This window comes from Perognathus longimembris, chromosome 11 (genome assembly GCF_023159225.1).
Source record: "Perognathus longimembris pacificus isolate PPM17 chromosome 11, ASM2315922v1, whole genome shotgun sequence".
Lineage (NCBI taxonomy): Eukaryota > Metazoa > Chordata > Mammalia > Rodentia > Heteromyidae > Perognathus > Perognathus longimembris.
The window spans coordinates 36,560,275-36,581,096 of NC_063171.1; the positions used below are offsets into that span (position 1 = coordinate 36,560,275).

At 50.2% G+C, this 20,822-nt stretch overlaps 1 protein-coding gene across 2 annotated transcripts in view; it reads right to left on the reverse strand.

Annotated features, from left to right (window-relative positions):
• Vangl2 (VANGL planar cell polarity protein 2) overlaps positions 1–20,195 on the reverse strand; it is a 28,395-nt gene extending 8,200 nt beyond the window's left edge. The window contains exons 1-4 of one of the 2 annotated variants that reach the window (XM_048357353.1): positions 19,896–20,195; positions 5,122–5,382; positions 4,866–4,986; positions 307–914 (exon numbers count right to left, since the gene is read on the reverse strand). In XM_048357353.1, coding sequence (XP_048213310.1) covers positions 307–914; positions 4,866–4,986; positions 5,122–5,192 — 800 coding nt within the window. In that variant the 5' untranslated portion in view covers positions 5,193–5,382; positions 19,896–20,195. Of the gene's footprint in view, positions 1–306; positions 915–4,865; positions 4,987–5,121; positions 5,383–8,177; positions 8,257–19,895 lie in introns of those variants that run through there. The other variant, XM_048357354.1, reaches the window with a different exon arrangement.
• Positions 20,196–20,822: the final 627 nt, after the last annotated feature.

Consider the following 20,822-nt stretch of genomic DNA (forward strand, 5'->3'; position numbering starts at 1 on the left):
TGACACTCTATCTATTCACACAAGAAGCTGCTGATTCCAAGAAAGAGCTACGAAAGCCCAGGTTCAAGCTACACAACTTCTTTCCCCTTTGGTCCATTCTCTAAGATTCCTGATCTCAAATCGCTTGTTCATTCCCAGCTCAAGTCTTATTAGAATCTTGCACATGACCTTCCCATTAAGCAGCAAACATGGTTGAAAACCTACCATATGCAAAGTAGTCAACCACCCAGCCCTGCCAGCCTATCATCTCCAGTCCCACCATTACACTCTACCCGCTAAACCCTTTCCTACCCCAGGCACCCATACCTGAGATGGCCAACATTGTAGAAGCGGCTGGCACCGTCGGTAGAGCGCACAACCTTGAGCGTGAACTGGGGCTGGAGCTGGCGCAGCTCTAGCAGGACCACAGCCAGGTAGTGCACGAAGAGCAGCGCATCCACCAGCGACACAGCAAACTGCACTACGCCCTGATAGCTGCGTTCTCGGGCATCCAAGATGCGAACACCGTAGAAGAGCCAGTAGGAGACAACCAGCAGGAAGACGAGCACCATGAGCAGGGCACGCAGCACAAAGACGCGGGGCAGCGAGGCCTTGGGCCGGCGAAAGAACAGAGCCCAGCTGCCCAACAGCAGGATGAGCAGCTTAAAGGCCACGGAGATGAATAGGCCCTCGCAGGCTGTCCCGCATGGCTCCAGCTCTTCCCGCCACAGTAGTGGGGGCAACAGCAGGAAAGCCAGTGGTGTGAGGAAAGAGAGCAGGGCCAGAGTGGCCCCTGCCGCCACACCCAGGTGACGAGAGCAGTCCAAAGGGACACTGTCCTCCATGTCCTTGGCGATGCGTGTGAGGTCATCGTGGGAGATGCTGTGCTCAGAGGTGCCCGTGACTACTGTTGTTGTTTCCCCCCAGTTGTCATCCTATAGGCAGGAAGGGACCACAAGGTGATGGAGAGTGTAAGAACAGGAAAGAAGAGGAGGAAGGGAAAAACGACAGAACACAAGGGAAAGGAGAAGGCAGAAAGAAGAATCAACAAATATGCAATTCTCAATTTATTTATTGAGCTACGGTCCTATGCCCAAGTCTGGCCTCTGCATACATGGACATCTGAGACAGAGGCCCTCAGGGAGCTGTATAAGAATCAAAGACAAAAAGACCACACAAGTAGCAATGAGCCTTAGAAAAGAGGGCACAGGACAAATGTCAAGGGAGTTGCTCCTGCAGTGACAGAGATCTAAGGGCAGACTCGGCAGGCAAATTGTACAGGCTTCCAGGGAATGATGGGACCTGAGCTGACCCCTGGCAGCAAGTTGGACTGAATTAATGGTTTCTAGCCCCACCTGCACACATTCATATCACCCAGGGAGCTTGGAAAGGATGCCAATTATGCAGAGTAAGATTTGCTTGTCAACCTTTAAAAAAAAAAAGCTCCCCAGATGATCCAAGATTGAGACTCTCGGAATTAAATTACTTTAAAGGGCTATAGGCCATCATCTGGGAGCTTATTTGAAATGCAGAAATGCAAGCCCACTCCACATTTATTGAACCAGAATCAGTATTTTAACCAGATCTCCATGAATTACACAAATACTGATATTCTAGCTGGGCGCTGGTGGCTCATACCTGTAATCCTAGCTACTCAGGAGGCTAAGATCTGAGGATCGTGGTTCAAAGCCAGCCCAGGCAGGAAAGTCCATGAGACTTTTATCTCCAATTAATCACCAGAAAACCAAAAATAAGAGTTATGGCTCAATATGGTAGAGCACTAGCCTTGTGGATAAAGCTCAGGGACAGCGCCCAACCCCTGAGTTCAAGCTCCATAACTGACAAAAACAAAACAAAACAAAACAAAACCATGGATAGTCTAGAAGTTTTATCCTAAGGGCACTCCAGATAAAGCCTAAGGGGAAGAACATAGCACAGGGATTCATGAACTGGAGTACTGGTGCAGTAGCTGAATACTAGGAAGCCAGGATGGTGAAGCCATAAGCAGCAAGGTGGGGCTTGTGCAGGCCACTACTCAATGCCAGGCTAAGAAATAAGCACCTGTCCTTCAGGCTGCTATCTACCTGGAGAGCTACTGCACGTTTCAGATGGAGGGAGTGACCTGATAAAATAGGACATTAGGGGAAATGGTGTGGGAAGGGGGTAAATAATCAGGGCAGAGCATGAGGAACAGTGGAGACTTGAGGTCACTGTGTTTGTCTGCGAAGAGAGCTCTGCTGGGCAACCTGAGTTCCCATAGAACAGAGGGTGTGGGAGCAGGAGGGTGGAACCTGAGGTTTCCAGGTACTCTCAGTGTGGTCTCTTCAGTGGCTGAAGGCTGTCCCACAGAGGGGACCTTCAAGTGGCCACATCCTTCACTCCTCAGAAAGCCAGGACCTATGGCATTGTTCTGATATCAAGAGACACTGGAGGTGGAGAGTGTTAAGAGCCAGCCTGGCAGGGCCAGTGATTCAGGGGGCTGAGCAATCTTTTCTCCCAAAGATGGGAGAAGAAAGTAGATGTGCTTGCCACTTTGGGATCAAGGAACTGGATCTACTCCTTATTCTATAACCCTCAGACATATTGCCAACTCTCTCAAGAGTCATAGGCTTAGGAATCCCTCCCACAGGTGAGCTCATGATAGCTTAGGTCAAGCAGATCAAGTTTCCAGGAGGCACAGAGGCAAAGTGCATTCACTGGCAAAAGCACCTGCCTTGTCAGTTCCAGGACCTGAGTTCCAACCACCCCCCTCCAAAAACAAAAGTTAGCCAAGTATCAATGGCACATAGCTGTATCCCTAGCTACTCAGGAGGATGAGTTCTAGAGGAATGAAGTTCAAAGCCAGCCTAGGCAGAAAGTTCTTTGGACACTATGTCCAAAATAACCATCCTGGGGCTGGGAATATGGCCTAGTGGTAAAGTGCTTGTCTCGCATACATGAAGCCCTGGGTTCAATTCCTCAGAACCACATATATATAGAAAAAAGCCAGAAGTGGTGCTGTGGCTCAAGTGGCAGAGTGCTATCCTTGAGCAAAAAAAAGCCAGGGACAGTGCTGAGACCCTGAGTTCAAGCCCCAGGACTGGCAAAAAAACAAAACCAAACAAAATAACCAGCCTAAACTGACTGACAAACTAGGACTGACAAACTATACAACTTGTAGACGGGGATGAGAGAGAAAAACTGGAAGAGAACAAGGAAAAAGGTGACACTATCCAAAAAAAAAAAAAAAAAAAACGCACTCATTATCTGACTTATGTAACTGTAAATCCTCTGTATATCACCTTTATGATAATTTTTTTTCTTTTTTTTTTTTGGCCAGTCCTGGGCCTTGGACTCAGGGCCTGAGCACTGTCCCTGGCTTCTTCCCGCTCAAGGCTAGCACTCTGCCACTTGAGCCACAGCGCCGCTTCTGGCCGTTTTCTGTATATGTGGTGCTGGGGAATCGAACCTAGGGCCTCGTGTATCCGAGGCAGGCACTCTTGCCACTAGGCTATATCCCCAGCCCTATGATAATTTTTTTTAATTTAAAAAACATAAGACCTGAAGGCATGGCTCACAGGATATAGAGTGCCAGCCAAGTAAGCAAACCAAGCAAGTGCAAGGCTCTGAGTTCAAACCCTAGCACTGCAAAAATAAATAAATAAGAACCCAAGAGGGCCAGGTGGTTCACACTTGTAATCCTAGCTACTCACTCAGGAGGCTGAGATCCATAAATCGCTGTTCAAAGTCAGCCCAGGCAGGTAAGTCCATGAGACTCTTACCCCCAATTAACTACCAAAAAAGCCAGAGGTGGAGTTGTAGTTCAAGTGCTAGAGCTCTAGCCTCAAGCAAAAAAAGCTAAGGGACAGTCCCTGAGTCCTGAGTTCAAGTCCTAGGACCTACAAAAAAAAAACTGAATAAAAAGAACTCAGGAGGCCCAGCCACTGGAAAAAGGAGAGAATATCTCCCTCAGATATTGATCTACTCCCATGACCAGGAATTCCCAATATTATATACATGGGTTTTCATTACAGAAGAATAAAGAACTAGTTATGCTGAAAATGAACTGTACAACCTTGTGGGGAAAGAAAAGCTGGGAGAGAACGATGGAAGGGGTGACACTGTCCAGAAAGAAACGCACTCATTACCTAACTTATATAACTATAATAATCCCTTTGTACATCATCTTTACAATAACAATCTTAAAAGAGAAAGAAAAAGAATAAGGAAATAGGAACCTCTAGCTCCCTAAGATGCTCTCAGGAAGAAAGAAGGAGGAAACCAGTGTTATCTCAAATCCTGTCCCTGCCCTATTCTGGGAATATGTTCTGCCCACTGTCCTTCCTAACAGGAGAGTACAATGGCCCAAAGGTCAGGACTGAAACAACCTTCTCTCCCTCTGTCCTGGGCAACTCTGTTCTAGGGTCTCCTCTCCATCAGCTCAGCCTCACTTCTGTCCACTGGCTCCAACTCCTCTCCCCAGACCAGCTTTCCTGACGCCCTAAGTGATGTTATTCCACAGGTGAGCAGCAGAGGACACCCAAATGCACACACCCAAGGCTCAAAGAAAATTCAGTCACCCACAGGCCACAAGCCCCACCCACCACCCCCACTATGATCATTCTTCTCCAGATTCTCTACCACCCTAACTGGCTGGCATCAGCTTCAGAGGAGCTCAGGGCAATTGTCATTACACAGTCCAACCACCCTGCCTCTCAGATAAGGAAGAGGCTGCTGGCCCCGGAAGGTCTCCACTGAAATTCCCTGAATTCCACTGCAAACAAGGTCCTACCCTGGGTTGCTAAGTCAACCTAAGTGTAACTAGATACCCTCTGCCTAAGGAGACCCTTCCCCTCCAGCATTCTGAAAATGCCTAGTCTGGAGCCCATCATCTCTCTAGTGCTTACCCGCTCATCCCCTCGAGTAGACTCGTTGTCCAACAGGGGCTCTCCTGGAGCCTGTATTGTCACGGACTTATCCCCGCGACTCCCATCTCGACTCTTAGAGCGATGTCTGTCCCGGCGGTCCCTGCAGCCAGAAGCCAGAGGAACAAGTCAAGGAGAAGGTCAGGTTCTTCTCAGTATCCCCCTACTCCACCATCCCAACTTGTGCCCACCTCTCAACCGGCCTCAACCCACCCTCCATCCCCTGAGTCCTGCCCACCTGTGCTTGCGGGAACTTCGGGAGTGGCCTGACTTGTAGGAATATCCCGAGTACTGAGACTCGGTGTCCATGGCGTCTGAACGCCTTGCCTTATAGCGCTCCAGGGCCGCAGGTTGGGGCCTCTTGGGGGGCCCCACAGCCACCTCCTTCAACACCGGCTTCTTCAGGCCAAGAGGCACCTTCAGGAAGTCAACTTTCACCCTGAGGGACTCTATTTTGCTGGACGGGTGGGCTTAGCTCAGAGAAAATCAAGCGACGCTCCTGAGGAGAGGAAGCAGCTGGTCAGGGGCTGGGGTGGGGCTTAAGCTCCCTGTGGGTCAGGCCAGAGGAAGCCCATTCCCAAATGACAGCCTCAGGAAGCTCAAGTCAGTCTACCTGAGAATACATGCGCTTGGGTTCCTGCTCTGTCCAACACCCTGCCTGCTAGGAACCCTCTCGCCTGCAATGTACCCGGGGGCTCAGGAATTGGGGAAAGGTCAGCACAGGCTCCCAGGGCAGGAAGACCACTTGGAATGACCCATCCTGGACTCAGAGACAAGCCTGCCTGCCCCCATGCATGTTCATGCAAGCTAGAGAGTAGGAGGTAAGGGAGGGAGTACCGATGATGTATACAGTAGGAATAGGAGTAAAAGACAAGTACAAACAATTTTCAAAAAGCTCAAAGTCCTAGAATAACAAAGACATGAGTCTATCTGGCTACTTCTTCTACATTCATCTTCTAACTCTACAGGGGAGGATGACCCCTCCCCCACTCCCCAAGGCACACTCATCATCTTTCAAAGGCCAGCTTCCCTCCCTCCCAGGAGCCCCAGCTACTCTAGGACCCAATGTCACCTTCCCCTCTGACCCCAATTCCACAAACAGTCATGGCCAGGCACTGGGCACTCACTTCCAACCTCCAATCTTTGTAAAGAGTCAGTGCATCAAACCTTTATAAAGCACCTTCTATGAACCCCCTAGTTTGCTAGGCCCGGTATAAACAGTGGTGTGACAGACTCTGAGTTCGTGCTCTTCAAGGAGATCCACAATGAATAAGCTGATAAACATAAACGACTATGTACGATGGGAGGAAAAGAACAGAAAACTAAGAGACAATTATACAGAGTTACTTTAAACTGAGCATTCTGGAAAATCTGAGAAAATGACAACTGAGCAGAGACCTAGGGAGGGGGGAAAACAAAACAAAACAAAAAAAACCCTGAACAGTAGAACCACACAAATGCCACAGAAGGATAGTCGAGCCAGAATAGAGGAACAGGAGAAGGAGGTAGAAGCAGAGCCGGCCAGGGGTCAAGTGAAGAGCTCAGGTTGTATTCTAAAGCAATGGGAAGCCTACTTCAGCTATGCAGATATGGACTGGAAAGAGATACAAGTAGAAACAGAGATAAGTAAGGACATACTATAGTAGTGAAGACTTGGCTAGGGGTAGAGGCACAGAAAAGGTGAAAGAAGATTGTGTTTGAGATACCATGTTAGTGATAGAATCAACAGGACCTGAAGAAGGTTGTCTAAGGGAGAGGGTGGTAGCCAGAAAGATTCCCTGACCAATTGGGCAATGGTGTGTGCCTGTCATCTCAGCTACAGGAGGTAGGCTGGGAGGATAAAGGTTTGGCATCAGCCTAGGCAAAAAGTTAGCAGACCCAGTCTCAACAAATAAGGTGGGTGTGAAGACCAAGGTAGGAGAATCATGGTCTGAGGCTAGACCCGAGCCAAAAATTCAAGATTTGTCTGAAAATTAACCTAAAAACACAAAAAGGAAACGGGAGGTATGGCTCAAGTAGCAGAGTACCTGCTTCTCTCTCCCCCCCCTTCTGTCTCCTCTCTCTCTCTCTCTCTCTCTCACACACACACTCACACAAACATACACACACACACACACACACACACACACACACACGAAAGGCAATAAGGGTCGGGGCATGGCTCAAGCAATGGAATGCTTTCCTAGCAAAGTAGAAGGTCTTGAGTTCAAACCCAAGTAGTCCTCCCCGCCCCCCCCACCATGAAAAAAAAAAAAAAGAATCTTTGAGCAAAGAAGATGGTTGGGCTCTAAGTTTGGAGGTCTGGGAATATGGCCTAGTGGCAAGAGTGCTTGCCTCATATACATGAAGCCCTGGGTTCGATTCCTCAGCACCACATATATAGAGAAGGCAGAAGTGGCACTGTGGCTCAAGTGGCAGAGTGCTAGCCTTGAGCAAAAAGAAGCCAGGGACAGTGCCTAGGCCCTGAGTCCAAGGCCCAGAACTGGCCAAAAAAAAAAGGTTGGAAAGAGTGAGGAATCATTAGGCAATGATTGATGAGTTTTGTTCCCCACATATAAAACTCATGGCTGTGAGGCAGTGGGGAGCTGGGCATCCAAGGAGCTGGCCTCAGGACTGAGTCGGAGCTGGGAATGTGGACAAGGTACAGGGGCACTGAAACGCACAGCATGATCTCAGGAGAGAAATACATAAGAGAACTACCGAAATGTGCATGTGTCCAGAGGACAAGGTGCAGGTGAGGAGATTAAGGTGAGACCAGAGGAGCAAGAGGCCAGAACAGTGGGGTCTACGGAAACCAAGAAGGGCTCTGACAGAGAATAAACCAAATCAAATGCCACCAAGAGGTTTGTTAGGTGAAGGAGTAAAAATGGACTGGTGTTGCAACCTGAGAATAAATGGTATGAGTGGTACATATTTGTAACTGACACCCCTTAGTAAATGAATATGCCTTTCTGACTGTCATGGAAACTGTGAGTGCAAAGGAGATAACAGCCATAGGAAATCCATTCACTTCTCTTCCTAACCATCATCTAGAAGCAATCCATGGATGAAACAGTATATCTGTCAATATTCTGATGTCAAAGCAAGCGAGTGATACAGACATTCTTAGGGAAAGACAGATCTCAACAACCTCACTCTAAAATTCTCTAAAGCCCTAGCCACAAACAGGGTCCATGTTCACCCCACTAAGCCCCCACCCTCATTTGCAAATTATATGTTAGTCTTCTTCCTCTCCCCCCTCGGCTGAGAACCTATCCTACTGGTTTACTCCTCCATGTGGCTTAGACATCACACCTGTACCACGTTTGATGTGGTTCCAACCCATTCCTTCTAGTCTCTTCTTAAAAACTGAACTTTGCCAGGAGGCTCAAAGACAACAAGCCTATTCCATAGTGAGGGGTGGTAAGTAGAGGGGCAAAGGAACATCATGGGTTAGGATTCATATACCAATTCTAGTGCCCTCCCCTCCATCTCCTTGCTCTTGCCCTGAATACCAACATCTACCAAAGCCAACAACGAAAAGAGCTGGGATCAACATTCAAAGAGCTAGGTTCAAAAGCTAACTCTTCCATTGACTTAGCTGTGTGATCATGAACAAGTTTCTCAACTTCTCTGTGCCTGTAACCCGGTAGGGTCCTCAGTAACCCTGAGGTGATAGTGAATGATACCTCCTTTAGAGGGTTGCCATAAAGATCATGGAAGTGAAAGAAGTGTTTTCATAAGCTGCACAGCTAGTAATCAGTTAAGCAATTAAATAAGCTCTAGCTCCTGGATCACTCATATTCCAATCCCCTGACACTTCTTCTGAAACTAGAGAATGAGATGGTATAAATAAATCTGGCTGTTTGTATCACTAAATCAAGAAGTAACACATGCATACATCTCAACCAGAATCACCACTTCAAACACACTCAGAGGTACGCTCAAGCCACTTGGTTTTCCCTACAGATAAATTTCAAGCCAGACAGAGTGCCATTCCCCTCCCAACTCTTTGTTCTTAGCTGCTCACCCTAGAGCCCTCTACTTTCCTCCCCAGCTACTTATTAAAAACCCAAGGCAACCCCTGCATTGCTAGCCAGGGTGCCCTAAATACACCAACGTGTATCCTCTCTCTCTCTACGCACCCAACACAGAAACCACAAAGGAACACAACAGCCTGGCCTGCTGTCCCTAGGAGTACCCCCAGGGAACAAATCTCAGCGTCAGAGAAGCTGGACCAGGGAAAGATGCAGGGTGAGCAAAGAGGGGCAGAAGTTCCCCTTACTTAATCAGTCTCAGGAATCGGGTTTGGAGGGTCTCCCGGGTGGGCAGTGTTCCCAGGGAAGAGAGTGGGGGAGGGGATAACTGGATGAGATCAACAAGTGGAAATGTCAGAAGGATGACGAGACCAGAGAGAAGTCGGGACTTGGCACAGGGCAAGGAGCTGTGCTCAGCTGGGGGCCAAGGGTGGGAGGCTGTAAAAAGGGAGTAATGTCCCAATGCTTTTCACCTCACCCTGGTCCCCCAAGACATAAACGCTGGGTCCTCCTGCTTCAAACCCAGTCATGGATTATCTGGGGTTAAAAGGAGGCCAGAGAGGAGAGAGGGAGGGAAGAGAGAGCCCAGCACAAAAAGGAGACCCTTCTCCCCTCCAAAGGCCTTTCAGAAATAAAATTAATGGAATGTGTCTCGGTATCATCCCAAGGGGACTGGGGGGAGAGAAGGCTAGGGGGGAATGTGGGGGCTTTTGTCCCGGCTGCCCAGTTTCTCCCACATTGATCACCATGGCAACCAAACCCCCCTGTTGCCTAGGTGATGGCAGCCAGGTCCTGGAACCCATACCCAGCATCCAAAGCAAGGGAGGTTACGGAGGTGGGGGGAATAGGGACAGAGCAGGAGAGAATGGGGTTTCTCCTCCAGCAGCCCCAGCTTTTGTCTGAGCTATGGATCAGGTTTCTTCAGGAAACAATTGAAGGCCTCTGGAAAAAATACACTCAAACCCAGGCAAGAGGCAAAGGGAGCAATGCCCTGGGGTATGTGTGCAAGTTGGGGGAGGAGAGACAAGAGAGGTGGTCAAAATATGGGCCTTCCTCATTCTCCACTCACAGGAGCAGCTCAAGCAGCAAGGCACTGGACACAGACGCTGGTACTCCATGCATTCTGTGTGTTGATCATAGGTGATGGGGTGCAGAAAAGAGGCTGTGGTCTCCTCCTTTCACTACTGCTGTAACCTTGACCCACGCCAGGCAGCCTAGTCCCCGCCACTTCAAGCCTGGGCTGGGGAAATGAGGCAGAGGAGGATGAGGATGGGACCAAGAGAAATCACTGTTACAGCCAGGGTGACTCAGCCAGAGAGAAAGGGGAGACAAGAGACAGAATACAAAAATACACCTTAAAAGGGCACCGATTGTTCCTCACCTGGAAAGAGGACAGGGCTGGAAGTACCAGGCCAGCGGTATAGCGACTCTTAGGTTTGATTTTGGAAGGAAGAAGATGGAAAAAGAGGACAAGAAGCTAAAATCTCTCCTCTGACAGGGGCAGATCTCTGACAGGCCCTTGTCCTCTCCCCAGTGAGGGACTAAGGAAAGTGGCTCCAACTGAACATAGGTATGGGCATAATTACCTCTTCAAGCCCTTCTGAAATCGACCCCTGGCCCATCATAGGCTTCTAATTCCTATACAACAGTCTGGATCATGCATATGCCCTGCACCCTTTCAGCACTACAGCCCACGAAACAGGGTACACATGTGGCACCCCACCCTGTGGCTCCTAATTGTCACCTCACAGCCCAGGGCTCAAGGACATGGGTGTAAGTTTTGCTCAAAGAGCCAGGTACGAAGCTTTGAGGGAAGGTGTGAGACAAGAAGCAAGCCAGATGTCCAACCTCCCCACCCAGTATCCAAAGAACCAGACATCTGCCCAAAGACAAAACACCATAAAGTCAGAAAACAACTAGCATGAAGCCCAGCTGAGATTCCAGGGCTCCATGGTACCACTTTAGAGCCCTGGCTTCGTTTCTCTTCTTTTTGTCATACTACTCTCTGAGCACCACATCCTGGCAGCTCTAGCAGATGATGGAGGTTAAAAATCCGGGGTTCTTGGTTTGAGGTGGGGGCATACAGACAATTAACATGGCTTCCAGAGAAGAAAAGAAGGTGCTAGAACCACTTCTCGCCACCTTCTCAGTAGGTTCCAGCACTAAGCTGAAAGATGCCTTAGAGGTACAACCCTAAACTTTACAGATTAAAAAAAAAAGTCATACCCAGGAAAAGAAAGTAGCCAGCCTATGGCCAGTATTCCCTCAGTAGCCCATTTGGGCCTCTTGTTGTTAGAAAAATCTTACTAACACTGGCTCTAAGACATGCTCTTCTTGACATGGGACCAGGTTTCTACACAAGTCTCCTTTGGACTCTGGGTCATTAACACTAAGGACAGGAGAGGAGAAGATTTGCAGACTGCAGCCCTATGCCCTCTTCTCGCCAGTGAGACAGGGTCAGAGACTAGGCAGGTGAAAGCCAAAAAAGGTAAGACCAAACAGCTCCTTCCCCAGAAAAGGGAGCTCTGCACTGAGCCAGCTCCCATTCATTTACTAAGAATCTAGATGTTCTTTCATTTATCCCATTCAGCCTTGGGCATAGACAAGCCATCCATCCTAAGAGGCTTGTGATAGGCTTTTCCTACCACAAAAATAACTAAGGTACAGAATAGGCAAGGGACAACCCTAAGCCCTACACCACAAATGGGATCAATAAGTTATCCCACTCTTAAAAGACCCCAGTGGCCCTGAGTGACGGTGCTGCTCGGGAGGCCAGAGAGAACAGTTGAATCTCAGTGGGCTGAGTGGGAAAGGGCAGGCCCAGGGAGCACAGGAGCTGGCACCAGGTGCCCCACCCCCGCACTGGTAACCAGGCACTCTCCCAGGACAGCCCAGACATGAGCTCACCATCCTCACAGCCCCAGGGTGGGGGCAGGATCCTTTCCTCACCGGGCAGAATAAAGGGGAGGGGCCATGTTGGGTCCACCCAGGCATCTCTGCACCCAGAGCAACTCTGCCTTCCAATCACCCTACAGGAGCACACAGGGGAGGGGTCCACGGACTGGCTCCTGCCAGGATACCTGAGCTTGATGCTACCTGGACAGGAGCAAGAAAGCCATAGCCACTCCCTTCTCCATCTACTTTCTTGCTTTCCCTTAGTCTAAGGCAAGGAAGGCTAGTGGGGACCCACTCTAAATGTTCAGATACCCTGAAACACCAACACACATCCACATCCACCTACACTTGCATTCCCCCCTCTGAAACCTGGAATGGCTCCTGCCTGCCCCACCCAGCTCCACCCACCCTGGCTAGGCAGGTTCTGTAGAGACCTGCTCTGCTTTCTCTAGCACCCCTACCCCCATCCAAGCTCTCAGAAATTCCCTACCCCCAACCTAGCACACGCACACGCACACACACATGCACACACACAAATACACACACAGTTCATAACATCCCATTCCCCAGTCTCCCCCAGACTCATTGAGTCGGGCTGGGGGGGAAAGGGGCAGGAGGAGCCGTGAGTAATCCATCTGGCATCTGTCCCAGGGAGGGACAGAGAAGAGACAGGACACAGGACAGGCTTCTGGATGTCTGGATATTCTATTTAATTTTCACCTGGGGGCAGGCCCCATAATCCCCACCTACAAGGCTTAAAGCTGCTCTCTCTCTTGTCTGAAGCACAGGACCGGCCCTTCCCTGTCCAGGAGGCAAAGAAGAAGCAAGATGGCACAGAGGCCCGCAAGGGGTCCAGAGGACAGAAGGAAGGTGGACAATAGGAAGTGGGTGAACAGTGCTGATCCACAGGACATCCTCCTGTACAAGCCAAGCAAAACGCCTCCCATCCTCATCATCTGATGTCCTATATAGGCCCCAAAAGTCCCTGACCCCAAAATACCTCAAAACCAGCTCACCGGACCCTGCCTCAAGGCACAGAAGGTGGAAAGCAGCTATTTAGGAAGGGGAAGTTGGCCAATCATCGGCTGACTGTGGATAGGGAGAGTGAGGCGTGGGGAGATTGTGGGGGAGGAACAACATATGGGACACTGTCAGGACTGTCTGGGGAAGCAGTAGAGTGAGCCTCGGGTGTGAGACACAGTGTGATTGGGGGGAGGGGGGTTGTAAGGATGGCAGACCCGAGTTTCCTCATAAAACTTTCTCCCACCTCAGCCCAGGGCCTCCAATCAGTCACTCTTATCTAAAAAATGGATCTAGCTGAAGTGCCCCAGAAGCAACCAACCTCTACCATCTTGAAAAGCAACTCAACCCACTGAAGAAAAAATAAAAGCAACTCAACCCCATCCCACCAAGGTTTTCCTTCTTTCTGAGGATTCTCAGTGTCACCTCCCATCTCTTCTGTCACTTCCATTCCTAGAGTAAAGCCGATGACAAAATATGTGTTTCTGTTCACACTTGGTTGTTTTTTAAGTTACTGCATCAACACTTCAAACTTAGCACCTGTTCACACCTCCCTCCTCTACCCCTTACCCTAAAAAAGTCACTCTGGTTTCTAGCCAGGCTGGGGAAGCCAGGTTGGAGAAAACAGTCTTGAGGAGGCTGTTAGGGCAATGCAAGAAAACCATACAGTGAATGAGGGCCTGGCCCCTAGAATCCGAAGACCTCATGGGCTAGAATAGTTTGTTATCCCTTCCCATGACTCTTACCCCAAACAGTGGCCCAGCAAGAGAAAGGGAAAAGCCCCAGAAGAGACTTCTGCCCAGGGATTAGATAAGTATTCTTCCTGGAAGAGATGGGGCTCCTCCGTGGGAACCTCCCAATCTGGCTCCCACCATCAGGGATAGGCTTCTCTACTTCCCTAGCTATTTGGTTTCATGTCTGCTATTTAGAGGGACAGGGACTTATTCATGCCCTAGATTAAAGACAACTACTTAGGATGGGGGAGTAGAAAGGTGACATGCAAACCTATAATCCCAGTATTCATAGGCTGAGGTAGGAGGATCATGAGTTTCAGGCAAGCCTGGGCTATATAGGAAGGTTCTGTCACAAAAACAAAACTAAGAAGATAAAGAAATTTTTTAATGATTCAGATCCATATTCCTAGCTACTGAGGAGGCTAAAATCTAGAGGACTGAGGTTTGAAGCCACTGAGGACAGAAAAGTCCTCAAGATTCCATCTCCAAATAAACAGCAATAAGCTAGGTTGGAGTCAAGGGGTATTGTGCTGGCCCAGCTAGCTGGAGGCCCTGAGTTCACACCCTGGTACTAGCAAAGGAAAAAAAAAAAGGCAATAATGAGCAATAGATGTAGTTGAAATGAAAATTGGGAACAGTAAGCCAGATGCACTGGCTTATGTCTCTAATCCTAGCTACTTTGGAGGCTGAGATCTGAAGGTCAAGGTTCTAAGCCAGCTCAGAGCAGGAAAGTCTTTGAAATTCTGATCTTATGTTAACTACCAAAACAAAACAAAACAACAACAACAAAAAAAAAAACCTAGAAGTAGAGCTCAAGTGGTAAAGGGCTAGCTTTCAGGCAAAAGGGTAAAAGATGGCACCCTGGCCCTGAGTTCAAGTTCCAGTGCGTGAGAACATGCGCGCGCGGGCGCACACGCACACACACACACACACACTACACACACACACACAGGATATAAGCCAGGTGCCAGTGGCTCACACCTGTAATCCTGGCTACTCAAGAGGCTGAGATCTGAGGATTGCAGTTCAAAGCTAGCCCATGCAAGAAAGTCTGAGAGATTCTTATCTCCAATTAACCTGGAAGTAGAGCTGTGGCTCAAAGTGACAGAGCAGTACCTTTGAGCAAAAATCGCTCAGAGATGGTGCCCAGACCCCAAATTCAAGCCCCACAACTGACTAAAAAAGAAAAAAATAGGAAAAGGTATAAAGCAAAGACTCTGAAGTCAAATAAACCTGGAATAGCCTTTTAATGAGCTATGTGACATTTGATGAGTTGATTTACCTTCTCTAAACCTTAGTTTTCCTATCTGCAAAATGGGAATTCATTTCAAACATCAGAGATCCTAGCACATAATAGATGTGATGCTCAGTAAATATTAGCTTCCCACCTCTTTCTCCTTCAGGGGTGCACAGTCAATCCCCTTCACTTCCAGTTGCCATCTTCTCACTGTGAGAAGATTCTACCCAGAATAATATGGAATCACCTTTGGGTGCAGAGTTGGCTCCTCCCTAACTTGGACCTCATCCAGGTACTAAGGGAACAGCCACAACCCCTCCTCCCACACTGCTTCTTTCCTCAGGGGCTCCTGGATCCCCCAGCCTCTCTCCTCTCCTCCTGCCGCCTCCTCACGGTGAGACTGGGCCTGGACTCCAATCACCTCCCACTCTCCACTAGGCTCTCAGCCCAGCTGTGTGTGGAGTGGCAAGGGAAGGGGGCCCCAAGCTTCCACGCCACCCCACCCCACCTTCTTCCCACTCTGCCCTCTCGCTGCCCCACCCTGATTACCAGGATAGCCTTGGCTCTGCTGATTCTAAGCCTGCTTCTCCCAACCCCATTCCCAGCTGTCTTGACTGTAATTACCAACTTTGCCAGGGGCATCAGACAAACACCACAACACCTCATTTCCAAAGGGCCCCACCAGAGGGGCTTTGGCCTCCTACTCTGTACCAGACAGAGCGGAGGAAGCCAGTGTAAAGATCCTCCTAGATGACAGGGGGCTGCCCAAGACAGAGCACCAAGAAATAGGGAAGAGAAGGGGAAAGGCTCAGGACATGGACAACATGTGAACAGGATTTATTCCCAGACCTTTCCTTCGCCTGTTGCCAAAAATCTCATCATTCACAGGACTACCCACCTGAAAAAAGGGTAAGAGGAGAATTTTCTGGTCAACTCACAAGGAAAAGAAGCTCATGGCAAGGAAAGCAGGAAGGTGAGGAACGCACAGGATAGAGTACACAGGAGGGAGCTGCCAGTAAAGATGAGAAAAGAGAAGATTTAAAAAAAAAAAAAAGCTCTTAAGAAGCAGGAATAATATCCCAGCTCTCCTCTCCCCCAATCTTCCACCTCCACCAACCCTACAGGACAAGAAAGGAAAGGGATCATTAACTTTGTTTTATAGCCAGGGAAACTGAGGCCAAATCCCAACTTTAAGATCCAGCCTTCCCAAACACTAGGCTCCTGCCTTCTCCTTCATACTCACTCTCTACCAGCAAGGCCGTCCTCAGTCCCCTCCTTGCCTTCCTAACGGTCCTTTAAAATCAGCTGTGCTATATCCACACAAGGGAATATTACTAAGCCATAAAAAGGAAAGGGGTACTGATTCTTGGAACCACTTGGATGAAAACTGAAAGCATTATACTAAGTGAGAAAGCCAGGCACAGAAAGGTCACACATTCTGATTCCCATTGATATGAAATAACCAGAAGTGGTAGCACCATAGAAACATGATACAGACATGTTTGCCAGGGATTGAGCAGGGTAAATTGGAAGTAAAGGCTTAATGAGCCCAGAATTCTTTGGGGGGTGGTAAAAATGATTTAGTGCTAGATAAGGATAGTTGTATAACATTGTGAATGGACTCGATGCCACTGAATTGTTCATTTTACAATGGTTAATCTCATGTTGTGTAAATTTCACCTAAATTTTTCAAACTCCAGCTACCTCTCTAGGAGCCTTCCCTGACACTGCCCCCAAGGGCCAAGCATGCTTCCTCTATGCTCCAGTGGCATCCAGGACACACCTCCATACACCACTCACAGGTTACAGGGAATGGACATGTTAACACATGTCTCCCCTCTGAAAGCCTGACTTATTCGTCCCTCCAGCCCCAGTGCTTTCCACAGCACCTGGCAGATAGTAGGTAATGCCTAGCATGGTTTGCCAGAAAAGACCAATGCCAGACACTTGCTGTGCTGCCCTACTGCTCAGACATCTCCCCTTAAGGTAGCCATCAATCAGGATCTCAGCGAACCTGTACTGAGCACTGAACACGGAGCAACATGCTATCTCCAGCTTATTTCATTCAATCCTCATAAATCAAAAGTTTATTAATAGCTGCATTTATCAGGTGAGGCTTCAAAAAGTTACCTGTTCTGTCTGAGGTCATAGAAATTAGAAAGAAGCAGAGTCAGAAAAATGGAAAGGAGGAAAGGAGGAGGCCAGTGGGGAGACCTGGGGTTTCTGGTGGATGGGCTCCGTCTGGGCTTGGAGGATGGTGTCCTAAAACATCTCACAGGCTGAGGAAATTGGCCTAAAGTTACACTGCTATTAAGTCTTAATTCCAACCAGCTCTGTCTGACTCCTCCCTTGGCCTCACAGGGCGAGGAGCTGTGAAGGGAAGACAAGCAAAGAAGACATCAGTCCCTAAAACTCCCAAGGGATGAGAGGAGACCCAGACCTCTTCCTACAGGTGAGTAAATAAAAAGATGTAGAAGAATTTGATGAAGCAGAGGAAGACCCGCCTCAGAGGTCTGCCCCGGAAGAATTAGAGGAAATAGAAGGCAGGAGCAAGACAATGGGGAAGGAGGGGTCAGTGTGACCACTGGCTCCCAATCTGGAAGTACTTTTTTAAATGACACTTCCTATTGTCTAACCACAATTCCTCCTCTGTGGAAAGCCCCCACCAGTACAATAGGTCATGTATAGGGGGAGTGTGTACATGGCAAACAGGGTACATCTTCTTAGACACAGTGCTAGTCCTGAGGAGCCTTAACATCGGATGCATGTCCAGCTTGGGAGAATCATGCATTTAAACAAAACAAAAAAAGAAAAGAAAGAATCTGACCTTTCCTTATTCTACTATCCCTAGTCCTAACATTTTCCAGCCCCAATCACTCTTATTATCAGGCCTCAGGAAGGGTCCCGGACCCTTGAGGGCTAACGAGGGAACATTCCAATTGCCCATTAGAGACTAACATTCCAATTGCAATTGCCCAGAGACCCTAATAGGCATGTGCAGCCGCAGTCTCTGCTCTTAAAACCGGGTGTCTCCACCTAACCTCTGGTAAGAAGAGGAAAATACCTGAGAGCATGCAGCTGGGGCACAAGCCTTGTGTCCTAAAGGAGAAGGTTAGCTCCTCCTTCTCCAAAAAAGAATGGACCAGAGGAAGGAGAAAGGAAGTGGATGCTGTGGGGGAGACTCATGTACTCATATGTCTATCCCACTATCATAATCATGATAGTGATCCCCTCCAGCACACACACACACAGATAGATACCAGTCCTCCAGCCAGCTCAGCCCTGGTCCCACACCTAATTGCAGCCCAACAGTGCATCTCACCAGGGAAAAGGGAAAGTATGTGTTAAAGCACACAGATACACGTGCACAAACTCCCAAACACATTCATGCCACCTTCTCAACCCTACTGTTGCTTACTGGGTCTTATCCCTCCAGATGTGCTTCTAACTCTTGCCCCCAACCAACATTAAAATCCACACTCACAAACCTTAGGACTCTTGCACATGGCCTGAGGGGCATGAAGCCTAGCAAAATGCCTCTCCCAGCACTAGATCTCAACCTCTGACTCTCATTTGTCTCTCTGATTTCTTCAATTCCCACCCCCAAATCCTTCTAGGACAACAAGAGGCCCCCCCTCCACACACACACACCTTCCCATAGAAAAATCTCATCTCCCAAAACAGGCACCTCCTAAGACAGCCCATTCCCTCCCACCTGTAATTCTCAGATACTCAAGACACTATCCTTGAACCCAGGCAGGGCCCATCTATGAAGGCTCAGAATCCGCAGACAGCCTTCCCTGTGGGCTTTCTGCCAGGAAAATCTGTCTGCAGAGACAAGAAGTACCCCCAACACGCATTCTGATATACACACCTCAGCTAAGGCAGACACACACACACACACTTATCAACACAGAGAGCACAGATTCACTCACACTCCTTCCCACTATATAAGTGTGTGCCTGTGCACACACACACGCACACAAACACGAATACACATGTAACATGCATACCCCATTTTGCTATTAAACCCACCTTTCTTAATATCTATCCACATTCTTCCAACAAACCCCGTCTTCCAACACACACACACACACACACACACACACACACACACACACACACACACACACCCTCCTGAATATACCCATAAATACATATCCAAACACACAGCTAATGCTAGGTCAGCCTGCTCCCTGGCCATGCACACATTCAAGCACAGAAAAACAACTACATATCCATGCCCAGGGCCCACCTGCAGGAACACACAGCACGTCAACGCGTGCATACATCCATATACATACACACAAAGAATCATGCAGGCTGATCCTCCAGCGACCCTGGAAAACTCACTAATGCAAAGCCCAAGTACCCTGATGGGGGCAAATAGGATTGGAGAGGGAGAGATGTAAGCGCCGATCGGTCCCCTGGACCCCCATACACAGTGCTAGGGTCTCCCGGCGCCAAGCCCGTCCTCAGGCTGCACACACACACACACACACACACACACACACACACACACACACACACACACACCCTCTCCGGTCCGCTGCTGGCCCTCGAGACGCCACCGCACACCCACCCTCAATGCATACCTGCCCCGGCCCTCCCCGCACTCCTGAGGCGTGCGTGCATCCTTCAACACCTGGATTCCAACACCTCGAGCCCCGATCCTGGCACCGCCGCCGCCGCCTCCACCTCCAACGCACGTTCCCAGTCCCCGGCTCCGGCCGGCTCTCCGGAGATCACTAAGGCCCCCCGCTCGGGCCCCGGGCCCAGGAAAGTCCCCGGCTCTCCAGGCCTGGGCTCCGCCCCTTCCCCACGCACCCCTTTCCCTCTGTAAAGTTGGGGTGTACTCCGCTGTGCAGTGGGGGGGGGAGCGGGCAGGAAAGGGGTGGTCTCGAGCCCCCCTTTCCACCACCCACCCCCAGAAGCCTCCCCGCTGGTTCCAGGGCCAGGCACCCCTGGCCCCGTGAACGATCGCCCTCCTTTTCTGCTGCCCTTTTCCTTTCTTCCTTCCCTCGCTCCTTCCTTCCCTTTTTATTTTCTCTTTCCTTTCTTTTCTTTTCCCTTACAAACTTTCCCCGCGCCCCCGCGGCCCAGCACTCACCCGCCGCCGCCAGCTGCCGGGTGGGCTCAGCCCCCGGCGCGCAGCTCGGCCCGGCCCGGCGCCTTTGTATCCGCAGCGCTCCGGGGTCGCTCCGAACTCCGCGCTCCGGGACGGGCGGCGCGGCCGGTGGGGGGGTGTCGAGGGGGGCTCCCGAGTTGGCTCACCCCGCGCTCGGTCCCACACCGCTGGCCTCTTCCCCCGCGAGGCCCCAGGGGCAGGGGGCCGGGGGGCACTGGAGGACGCTCAGGCTCCCATGGCGGGACCAAAGATCAAGGAATCAAGGATGAGGAATCAGATCGCGAGCCGGCGGCCGCGGCGGGGGGAGGGGGAGGGGGAGGGAGAGGGGACGGGGGGGCGGGGGCGAGGGGCGGGGGACCGCGCGCTCCCGGGGCCGCCTCCCGGCTGTTCCCGCAGCCGCCGCCCCTCCCGCCGCCGCGTCCATTGTCTGCGGCCGGGCTCTTCCCGGAGTCGCCTCACCCCCCAGCCCTGTGCCTGCGGACTGGCGGGTGGACCTCCTGGATCCTGGGAATCCGTGCGGGGCAGCGGCCCTGGCCACCTCTCACGGTGGGCGGCGGGGGGGGAGGGAGGGGGCTGCCTCGATTATTGGCCTTGGCCCGGCTTGCATCCCCTCCTGGAGCTGTCTTCACCGACGCCCCTTGGGAAGGGGTTGCTCCCAGACCTCCGAGGCTGGCTTTAGGCTCTTCTTCAGGGCCTCAAAGCCAGCTACGTGAAATCCAAAGGAATCTGAGACGTGGGAAGATTGACTTCCCCCCGCCCCACGCCGCCCCTTAGAGCTGAGAGAAGGGTCATCCCTGATTTTAATTAGTGGCAAGAGACGAACCCCTCTTCCTGTGCACACAGGGATTTCCCTGACACCACCAACCACCGTGCCCCCCTCCCCTTGTTCCAAAAATAATTTAATTACTC